This window comes from Oncorhynchus keta, chromosome 7 (assembly GCF_023373465.1).
Source record: "Oncorhynchus keta strain PuntledgeMale-10-30-2019 chromosome 7, Oket_V2, whole genome shotgun sequence".
Classification (NCBI taxonomy): domain Eukaryota; kingdom Metazoa; phylum Chordata; class Actinopteri; order Salmoniformes; family Salmonidae; genus Oncorhynchus; species Oncorhynchus keta.
This window is the reverse complement of record NC_068427.1, coordinates 31,081,225-31,092,685: the sequence shown is the minus strand read 5'-3', so window position 1 is coordinate 31,092,685 and position 11,461 is coordinate 31,081,225. Positions and strand designations below refer to the sequence as shown.

At 41.5% G+C, this 11,461-nt stretch overlaps 1 protein-coding gene across 1 annotated transcript in view; it reads right to left on the bottom strand.

Moving 5' to 3' along the window:
- Window positions 1–4,224: 4,224 nt before the first annotated feature.
- Window positions 4,225–11,461, bottom strand: part of LOC118386293 (integral membrane protein 2B-like) — a 31,428-nt gene continuing 24,191 nt past the window's right edge. Inside the window, exons 2-6 of the mRNA XM_035773936.2 lie at window positions 6,661–6,792; window positions 6,213–6,425; window positions 5,939–6,049; window positions 5,589–5,739; window positions 4,225–5,172 (exon numbers count right to left, since the gene is read on the bottom strand). Of these exons, the coding sequence (XP_035629829.1) occupies window positions 5,084–5,172; window positions 5,589–5,739; window positions 5,939–6,049; window positions 6,213–6,425; window positions 6,661–6,792 (696 nt within the window). The 3' untranslated portion in view covers window positions 4,225–5,083. The remainder of the gene's footprint in view (window positions 5,173–5,588; window positions 5,740–5,938; window positions 6,050–6,212; window positions 6,426–6,660; window positions 6,793–11,461) is intronic.

The following is an 11,461-nucleotide window of genomic DNA, read 5'->3' as shown; positions in this document are numbered from 1 at the left end:
GCCCGAAATACACACATGCACATCACTTTAGATTCTAACCTGTACTGTGCCTTTTCTTAACAAAAATGAAGTCATACTGAGATATTTTGAACTTCAATCTATTTGATGTGATCCTTATGAATACATATGAATACACAAGCCACAAGACTTGACCAGGCTTCCCATCCCTAAACTGTCAGTGCAGTGGATCCACATACATAAGAGCTATTCAATCATTCATCCTTTCTGGTGTGAAGTGACAGCAACCATTCAAGAATATCAGGCAACAGAATTCAAAGAGCATATTCCATGAATCAGTGACTCAGAGCAGGCCTCATAAATTTATGACAGGAAGCATTCCTACTCTGGGCTGACAGCCTTATTGATGGCTGGCATCTCCCTCCTCACAGAGGGAACTAGCTTACGACAGGAGTCTAACAAATGCTATATCGGTCTCTTCTTGTCGCCTGTCTACGTGTTCCCCTGCCATCTGTGTGTGTGTGTGTGTGTGTGTGTGTGTGTGTGTGTGTGTGTGTGTGTGTGTGTGTGTGTGTGTGTGTGTGTGTGATAGAAAACAGGGTGATAGAAAAAGCAGGATGTTCTTGAGATGGGAGTGGAAGTCACAGAATTTTGATAATTCTGAGAAATTAAAAAAGATTGTCCCAACATGGACTAACTAAAATGAGAGAAAGTAAGAATTGGTTATTCAAAACAATATCAAAATGGTGCTCACAAAAGCATATATACTCTACATGCTGTAGAAAAATCTATAGGACCCTCATCACCTTGAGTACGTCGGTGTGAAGGTGAACATGCAGAACCCATCTGGCATCTCTCCCATGACACCCTTCTGCAAGGTCCAACTCATTAGGATCTTAACCAGAGATATTTCCACTATGATCATATAACAGGGCTTATAGTTATAGTACACGTCAATTGATAGCTATCAGAGATGAGACATACTGCTATGGGAGCAAACGTAAGCAAATGCAACCACACAAAATAGACTGCATACAGTGAAGAGGATCCAATGACAACAGAGGCGAAGCCAGCATGACTACATTCAAACAAGTGGCAAATGTGTTCACATGAATAGGGCTGACATAGGGACAGGAATGGATGAGGTTGCCAAATGTAAAAGAATGAACATGTATTAAAAGGAAAGCATCTATACTCCTACAGTGCATTCGGAAAGTATTAAGTCATCTGGTCTTTTTCAACATTGTTATGTTACAGCTTTATTCTAAAATTGATTAAAATTGTTTTTTTTCTGCTCATCAATCTACACACAATACCCCATAACACCAAAGCAAAAACAGGTTTTTAGAAATGTTTGCAAATTTATACAAACATATTGAAACCGAAATAACACATTTACATAAGTATTCAGACCCTTTAATGAATACTTTGTTGAAGCTCCTTTGGCAGGGATCACAGCATCCACACCTGTATTTGGGGAGTTTCTCCCATTCTTCTCTGCAGATCCTCTCAAACTCTGTCAGGTTGGATGGGGAGCATCGCTACACAGCTATTTTCAGGTCTCTCCAGAGATGTTCGATCGGGTTCAAGTCTGGCCTCTGGCTGGGCCACTCAAGGACAGGAAGTTTGTCCCGAAGTCACTCCTGCGTTGTCTTGGCTGTGATGGTGCCAGGTTTCCTCCAGACGTGACGCTTGGCATTCAGGCCAAAGAGTTCAATCTTGTTTTCACCAGACCAGAGAATGTTGTTTCTTATGGTCTGCGAGTCCTTTAGGCGCCTATTGGCAAACTCCAAGCGGGCTGTCACATGCATTTTATTGAGGGGCTTCCGTCTGGCCACTCTACCATAGAGGCCTGATTGGTGGAGTTCTGCAGAGATGGTTGTCCTTCTGGAAGCTTCTCCCATCACCACAGAGGAACTCTGGAGCTCTGTCAGAGTGACCATCGGGTTCTTGGTCAACCTCCCTGACCAAGGGCCTTCTCCCCCGATTGCTCGGGAGGCCAGCTCTAGGAAGTCTTGGTGGTTCCAAACTTCTTCCACTCAAGAATGATGGAGGCCAATGTGTTTTTGGGGACCTTCAATGCTGCATAATTTTTTTGGTACCCTTCCTACAATCCTGTCTCGGAGCTCTATGGACAATTCCTTCGACCTCCTGGCTTGGTTTTGCTCTGACATGCACTGTCAACTGTGGGACTTTATATAGACAGGTGTGTGCTTTCCAAATGATGTCCAATAAATGTAATTTACCACAGGTGAAATCCAATTAAGTTGTAGAAATATCAAGGAGGATCAATGGAAACAGAATGCACGTGAGCTCAATTTCGAGTCTCAGACAGTGGTGGAAAAATAATCCAATTGTCATAAAAGTGAAGATACCTTAATAGAAAATGACCAGTGAAAGTCATCCAGTAAAAGTATTTGGTTTAAAATATACATACAGTGGGGCAAAAAAGTATTTAGTCAGCCACCAATTGTACAAGTTCTCCCACATAAAAAGATGAGAAAGGTCTGTAATTTTCATCATAGGTACACTTCAACTATGACAGACAAAATGAGAAAAATAAAAATCCAGAAAATCACATTGTAGGATTTTTAAATTAATTTATTTGCAAATTATGGTGGAAAATAAGTATTTGGTGACCTACAAACAAGCAAGATTTCTGGATCTCACAGACCTGTAACTTCTTTAAGAGGCTCCTCTGTCCTCCACTCGTTACCTGTATTAATGGCACCTGTTTGAACTTATCAGTAAAAAAGACACCTGTCCACAACCTCAAACAGTCACACTCCAAACTCCACTATGGCCAAGACCAAAGAGCTGTCAAAGGACACTAGAAACAAAATTGTAGACCTGCACCAGGCTGGGAAGACTGAATCTGCAATAGGTAAGCAGCTTGGTTTGAAGAAATCAACTGTGGGAGCAATTATTAGGAAATGGAAGACATACAAGACCACTGATAATCTCCCTCGATCAGTGGCTCCACGTGGGGTCAAAATGATCACAAGAACAGTGAACAAAAATCCCAGAACCACACGGGGGGGACCTAGTAAATGACCTGCAGAGAGCTGGGACCAAAGCCTACCATCAGTAACACACTACGCCGCCAGGGACTCAAATCCTGCAGTGCCAGACGAGTCCCCCTGTACATGTCCAGGCCCGTCTGAAGTTTGCTAGAGAGCATTTGGATGATCCAGAAGAAGATTGGGAGAATGTCATATGGTCAGATGAAACCAAAATAGAACTTTTTGGTAAAAACTCAACTCGTCATGTTTGGAGGACAAAGAATACTGAGTTGCATCCAAAGAACACCATACCTACTGTGAAGCATGAGGGTGGAAACATCATGCTTTGGGGCTGTTTTTTGCAAAGGGACCAAGACGACTGATCCGTGTAAAGGAAAGAAAGAATGGGGCCATGTATCGTGAAATTTTGAGTGAAAACCTCCTTCCATCAGCAAGGGCATTGAAGATGAAACGTGGCTGGGTCTTTCAGCATGACAATGATCCCAAACACACCGCCCGGGCAACGAAGGAGTGGCTTCGTAAGAAGCATTTCAAGGCCCTGGAGTGGCCTAGCCAGTCTCCAGATCTCAACCCCATAGAAAATCTTTGGAGGGAGTTGAAAGTCTGTGTTGCCCAGCAACAGCCCCAAAACATCACTGCTCTAGAGAAGCTCTGCATCGGGGAATGGGCCAAAATACCAGCAAGTGTGTGAAAATCTTGTGAAGACTTACAGAAAACATTTGACCTCTTTGTTGGCAATGACAAAGTATTGAGATAACCTTTTGTTATTGACCAAATACTTATTTTCCACCATAATTTGCAAATAACTTCTTTAAAATTCCTACAATGTGATTTCTGGAGTTTTTTTTCTCTCATTTTGTCTGTCATAGTTGAAGTGTAGCTATGATGAAAATTACAGGCCTCTCATCTTTTTAAGTGGGAGAAATTGCACAATTGGTGGCTGACTAAATACTTTTTTGCCCCACTGTACACCACTCGGGGGGGGGGGGGTTTAGGCTGTATCACAACCGGCCGTGATTGGGAGTCCCATAGCGCACAATTGGCTCAGCGTCGTCCGGGTTAGGGTTTGGCCAGGGTAGGCCGTCCTTGTAAATAAGAATTTGTGCTTAACTGACTTGCCTAGTTAAATAAAGGTTAAATAAATAATAATAAAAACTCCATGTAATCCCCTGTATGACCAGGATCTATGTGTAGTCTGTCAGAGTAAAATGTGGCATTAAGGAACACACTGGCCACACTAAAATAGCCGTATTACTGGTTTAAGATTTATTGTGGTGTTGGTCATATCTTTACAGAGGTTATATACAAATTAGTACGAGTGATAAAAAAAAGTACATTTGGAGGAAGAAACATTCAATTAAAACAATTGTGAAAAAAAGATAGCGTGTATGTTTTACTTTGCTGTATAAGAATGAACGCATTCTTGATTAGAATTCTTTAGATAATGGTCTTGGTTTTGACTTATTCTTAAAGCTAGATGAAAGAAAAACATGTATCCACACTGTTATCTTATGTTTTACAGTTAAGAAATCATATTTGCAGTATATTAATAGTTTCAGCAGACAATTAAAATATAAAACCTAGAAAACTCCTTGGAATAGTCCCTTCTAAAACCAGGTTCAGTGGTACAAAAGTATCAATTTGCCATGCCTTTGAACATTTTCATTTCTGTATTAAAAATACAATTAGATTCTGTTTCATTAAGTCTATACCATACATGTTCTGCATCAATTCAACTCTTAATCACAGTTTTGGATTATTCAAGTAATCTAAACATTTGACAAGCTAGCAGTCCCGCCCTCCTAAAGAGCCTCCCTAAAATAGAACCCTACGGTCTTTTGTTGAAGAATTGCATCCGTGCATAATAACATACACGCAACTGTTACCCTTTTTTTTTTTAAAACATGTTTTAAGCAGAGACGAATTGCCCCATTTCACATTACAATTCTCACGCACACAAAACTACCTGAAGTAAAATAACAAATGGAAACATTTAAAACAGAAAAAACTAAAATTACAAATCTCCATCTGTGCTCGCAGTAAAATGAAGCAAGGTTGTATAGAGACGATGCACCACTTTTCCCACGGCCACAATGACATCACTAGGGCTCACAGATCAAGGTCTCCACCACAAACTTGTTCTCAAAGTGACGGATCTTGTGGCAGTTGAGAGCTTCGCGCTTCTGCATACCTGTAATGTGGAGGATAAAAACCCTTATGAGCTGCCACAATATAGTGGATGGTTGTTCATACAGGCTCATACAAGACTTGGGAAAACATCATTTTGGAAAGGTATGAATCAGATATGTCGCAATGCCCATGTGGTAGTCTTGTAAGACGTGTGTGTGCGCTTGTGCGAATGCATGCACATCTGTGTGAGAGGTGTGTTAGGTATGTGAGGTCTAACTGTGTGCTTAGAGACCAGTCAGTCAATATCCCATGCAAAAGTTGGCTGAATGTAGAAGCCATTTTCTTTTGGGCATGTTAGCATAATTCTTCACTTGTCCAAACAACTATGTAGCGCGTGTGTGTGTGATCTGTGATGTATATGCATACGTGTTGTATATGTGCGTGTGTGTGTATTTCTACGGGTCTGTGTGTACTGACCCAGAATCCTGTCTCTGCGCTCCAGCTTGTAGGTGTCTTTGCCCTGGCAGAGGTTGTTAATGAAGTATCCCAGTTGTTCCACATCCTCCAGGCGCTCAGTCACCACCATCTCCTCATGGACCAGGTAGGACTGGGGCAGGTAGGTACCAGCCTGGGGGAGGGGGGAGAAAGAGGGGTACAACATTGAATAACATATCCTGCCAGTATAAGCTAAAGCTACTGGGTGGTTAATTTCAAAACATTTATTAAAACGGTCTTATTTCATAAAAAAAAATAGTATAGTGGGTAAAAAAAAATCAAAAGTTTTACGATCATTATTGTAACATAATTCATAAAGCAGTTCCTGTTACCTTGATGTTGACCAACAGCTCCAGGAAGTCCTTGGGAGGCATGACGATGGAGGTGTTGAGGGGGATGACGTAGCATTTGTTCAGGAACAGGTCCAGGTAGGCAGTCAGTCTCTGTGGAAGGGAGCCAACAGAACAAACTCAGTCAGAGAACAACCTCATGGAACTCCACTGAATACAGAACATCTGGATGAAGTCGGATGGTTATCTGTGGGGATAACAACATCGCAGGTGTTAGCAATAAACAGCAGGATTGAAGTCGATTCAATTTCCTTACCCTTTGGAAGTCGTGGACGATGTCAGCGGGGTCACTGTCGTCGAACTCAGGCACGGGTACGTTGATGAGAGCAACCTCCTGGTCCTCCAGTACGCGGATGTTCTCCTGGATCATCTTGAATCTGGAGGGCATGTCCACCTCCACATCCTCCTCCTCCAGGATCATCATGTCTTCTTCACGGTACTTCACCCCGCACACAAAGACCTGGCCCTTCTGGTAGACGGGAGAACACACAGCACTTGGTGGAAAACTTTTATATTTATATATTTTACTGCATGGAGCTCTACCCTTCCAGCATCATGTCTCTTGTCAATTACACATTTGAACTTTAATGTTGTATTCAAAAACAATAAGTTCTTAAAAGTGTCAATTAGATTACAATCAAGCCAGCTACAGTGTATTCAGTAAGCCATAGATCGCCACTGGGGTCTGAGTAATCCAGTCTCACCTCCAGGATGTAGTACCTGTACAGGTAGGCCCCTCCCACCACCACGCCAGACAGCATGAGGGCCAGGCCCAGGCACATGCACCAGCACCAGGCCTTGGACTGCTGACGCAAAGGTAGAGCCACCTCTGGATCCTGGAGAAACAGAGAGAAGAGGAAGGATGTGAGAAAGACATTGTTTTTTGAAATTTGACAAAGAATGCATTTTAATTCTTCATTGTCAAGTGCACAGTTCACCAGATGTTCCCAAGTCATTCAATCCTCATCTTTCTCTTTACTCCTCACCTCATTCACTTGAAACACTTCTCACCATCTCTACACTCTCCTTTCCTGGCTCTTTCTCTCCAATCACCATGCATTTCTCTAACTTTCCTTGTCCCTCTCACCCCCACTTGCTTCCAGGCAGCGTAGGAGGGATGGGCACAGGCAGCCAAACTAGTTATGAGAGTTTTGGCAACACTCCGGTTTCAAAACAACAAAAAGAGGTAGGGCTCAACGTTGATTAAGGGAGCAGTACATTGGGAGAGGGGGGGCCTGAGTCCAAACAAAGGCTGTGTTTGAGTAAGGGATGAAGAGGGCTCCAGAGTCCACCCGAGGCACAGAACAGGGTGAGTCATCATTATGCAAATCAGAGAAACAAATAAGCACCATGAGAGAGAGGAGAAAGAGAGAGCAGAAGGAGAACATAGAAAGAAAAGAGGGTGAGGAGTAGACCATTTATCTTCCTAATAGCTTGACGTCATATGATTAGTCAATTTGTAATATCACAGCCTGCTTGATCCTTGGACCTTGGTGTAATAAAGCTGGTCTTATGATCCTTTTGAATTAATAAATTCAGTCTCAAGTTCATTCCTTTGATTGTCATTAGGGAATTTGAGATGGGTCAAATATCTACAGGGCTCTACAGTGTAGTGTTGTCATGATACCAGAATTGTGACTTCGATACCAATACCAGGTTAAGTATCACGATACTCAATACCAAAACAATACTACTACAAAAAAAGGTCACAGAATGGCACTTAATCCAGACAGAAACTCAGCTACTGCGCTGTTCAATAGTTGGGAATCAAATCACATGTATTTATATAGCCCTTCGTACATCAGCTGATATCTCAAAGTGCTGTACAGAAACCCAGCCTAAAACCCCAAACAGCAAGCAATGCCGGTCTTGAAGCACGTTGGCTAGGAAAAACTATTTTGGCTAGCACGTTGGCTAGTAATCTTTTGAGTTCAATATCACAACAGACATTTTTTACATCAACATTTTCCAGACATCCATGTATGCATTGATGAAAAAAAAAACAACACAATCAATTTGATATTTATTTTTACCAATCTACAGAACGGTAATCATTTATTCAAATGGTAAATCTATATTGACAAACCGGGTAAATAAAGAACTAGCCTAGGACTATTTACAATACAGTTCAATAGGAATGTGTGCTTACAGTGAGTTATTGATCATGTCTTTGGCTGATTTTACAGGGCTACAGATGTGAATCAGTTTCCATTCGGGACTTGTTTTATTGTACTGATCAACAACATTAGCATAGAAGTAGCTAATTTGATCAAAGCTATTTTTTTTGTTTTTTTTTGTTTAATAATAATACAAAATGAGCAACAACTTCCATCAAACATGTTTAACAAAACAAAACAGGTGTAAACAAGAAAATACTAAAGACATACAACAAAAACACACCCACTCAGCAAAAAAAGAAATGTCCCTTTTTCAGGACACTGTCTTTCAAAGATAATTCGTAAAAATCCAAATAATTTCACAGATCTTCATTGTAAAGGGTTTAAACACCGTTTCCCTTGCTTGTTCAATGAACCATAGACAATTAATGAACATGCACCTGTGGAACGGTCGTTAAGACACTAACAGCTTACAGACGGTAGGCAATTAAGGTCACAGTTATGAAAACTTAGGACACTAAAGGAGGACTTTTTACTGACTCTGAAAAACACCAAAAGAAAGATGCCCAGGGTCCCTGCTCATCTGCGTGAACGTGCCTTAGGCATGCTGCAAGGAGGCATGAGAACTGCAGATGTGGCCAGGGCAATACATTTCAATGTCCGTATTGTGAAACGCCTAAGACAGAGCAACAGGGAGAAAGTACGGACAGCTGATCGTCCTCGCAGTGGCAGACCACGTGTAACACCTGCACGGGACACGCACACAGGATGGCAACAACAACTGCCCGAGTTACACCAGGAACGCACAATCCTGCCATCAGTGCTCAGACTGTCCGCAATAGGCTGCGAGAGAATGGACTGAGGGCTTGTAGGCCTGTTGTAAGGCAGGTCCTTCACCAGTCATCACCGGCAACAACGTCGCCTATGGGCACAAACCCACCGTTGCTGGACCAGACAGGACTGGCAAAAGGTACTCTTCACTGACGAGTCGCGGTTTTGTCTCACCAGCGGTGAGGGTCAGATTTGCGTTTATCGTTGAAGGAATGAGCGTTACACCGAGGCCTGTACTCTGGAGCAGGATCGATGTGGAGGGTCCTTCATGGTCTGGGGCGGTATGTCACAGCATCATCGGACTGAACTTGTTGTCATTGCAGGCAATCTCAACACTGTGCGTTACAGGGAAGACATCCTCCACCCTCGTGGTACCCTTCCTGCAGGCTCATCCTGGCATGACCCTCCAACATGACAATGCCACCAGCCATGCTGTTTATTCTGTGCGTTATTTCCTGCAAGACAGGAATGTCAGTGTTGTGCCCTGGCCAGCGAAGAGCCCGGATCTCAATCCCATTGAGCACGTCTGGGAACTGTTGGATTGGAGGGTGAGGGCTAGGGCCATTCCCCCCAGAAATGTCCGGGAACTTGCAGGTGCCTTGTTGGAAGAGTGGGTAGAATCTCACAGCAAGAACTGGCAAATCTGGTGCAGTCCATGAGGAAGAGATGCTCTGCAGTACTTAATGCAGCTGGTGGCCATACCAGATACTGTTACTTTTGATTTTGACCCCCCCTTTATTCAGAGACATATTATTCAATTTCTGTTAATCACATGTCTGTGGAACTTGTTCAGTTTATGTCTCAGTTGTTGAGTCTTATGTTCATACAAATATTTACACGTTAAGTTTGCTGAAAATAAACACAGTTGACAGTGAGAGAGGACGTTTCTTTTTTTGTTCACACCAAAAAGTTGGGGTCACTTAGAAATGTCCTTGTTTTTGAAAGAGAAAATAACGTCAAATTGATCAGAAATACAGTGTAAACATTGTTAATTTTGTTAATGACAATGTAGCTGGAAACGGCAGATTTTTAAAGGAATATCTACATAGGCCCATTATCAGCAACCATCCCTCCTGTATTACAATGGCACGTTGTGGCACAAAAATAACATATCCTTCATATCAAAAACATTGGTAGTGTTCAAAAAAGGGAAATAAGTATTCTGAGAGGTTTTCCCAAAAATCTAGTGAGTCAGATCACCTTTTTTCACAGAAAAATGCAGATATTATCAATATAGTCACAAATTTGGACAACAAATAATTACAGAATCTGTAGAATCTTAAAGTGCACTTCCTTATATATTTGTTTGATATACAATATTCGTAAGGCATCAACCAAGCTTTTTTGCAGGCAATGTCAGGAATAAGCATGTTCCAGAAAGATTTTCCTCTAGGCTTAAGTTGGATCCGTGAATGGAACATTTTTCTTATGTATTTATTACAACAAGATTTCCCAAGTAAGCCCATTCCTTCCAAACTGAGTTCTGGATAAGCTTTGTGATCATCACCAAAGCTAAGATGAGTTTTCATTAGTGTAGTTAGACCACCGGGAATGGATTTGATCACAGAAATAAACTCTCCGAAAGGTATTGGAAACTCAATGTTATAAATTGTTAAATATTACCCGTTGTCAAAAACATCAAGAACAAAGTCAATATTCCTCTCATGCCAGCTAGAACAAGTACGTATTCCTTACAGTTAAGTCTGAAATATTCCACAATATTGTGTAGGAAACATACTTCCCAGGACATTAAAGCTTGTTGGTGAAACCTAGTCAATTTAGCAGGTAATCAGGCAGGAATATAATTACATTTCAGTAAAAATTGAAGACCTCCCAACTAAAACACCAAATTGATTCTGTATTGACCAAAGATATTTTCAACCAATTGATCTTGACAGTGATATTCATGTCAACAAAATCAACACTTCCAGAACTCCAGCTCTTATTTGAGAGGACTGACTTTTTTAGTTTCTGACTACATTTTGTTGACCTCGTTACAGATAGAGGAATTTACAAATAAAGATAATGAGGGGTAGACAAAGCGAGACAGTCCCTCTGCCTTGGGCAGAAGCACTCTCCCAAGTATAGAAAGATCCCTTTGTAGGGAATATATATATTCTTACATATATTCTTGTTTCTTGTTTCTTGTTTCTTAATTTTAGGAAAGAAATTCATATGTTGTCCGACTAAGTGTTTTTTTTGACAAATGTATTCCTAAATATTTAACACAGTCCTTTGCTTATTTGATCAAAGTGTGCGCCGTCTCTAACCAGTAATGATGTCATTCACGAGGCAAGTGGGGAGGGGGGGGGTCCAGCTTCTGACAAAACATCAGATTTGACTTTTTGTAGCAGGTTAGAACTTACACAGCAGGTCAGAAGAATTAGGTTAAGGGGCAGCATTTTTTAATGCAAAAAAAAATAAAAAGTATCATTTTTAAATGTTTTATGTTAATTTTACAAAAGCTGGATCCCTTCTGGCCATGACCGGGCCACCCGGAGTCAGTTCGCTGAGACAATAGGTCTCTTTCATGTCTGTCCAAAAGATTAAGTAAATT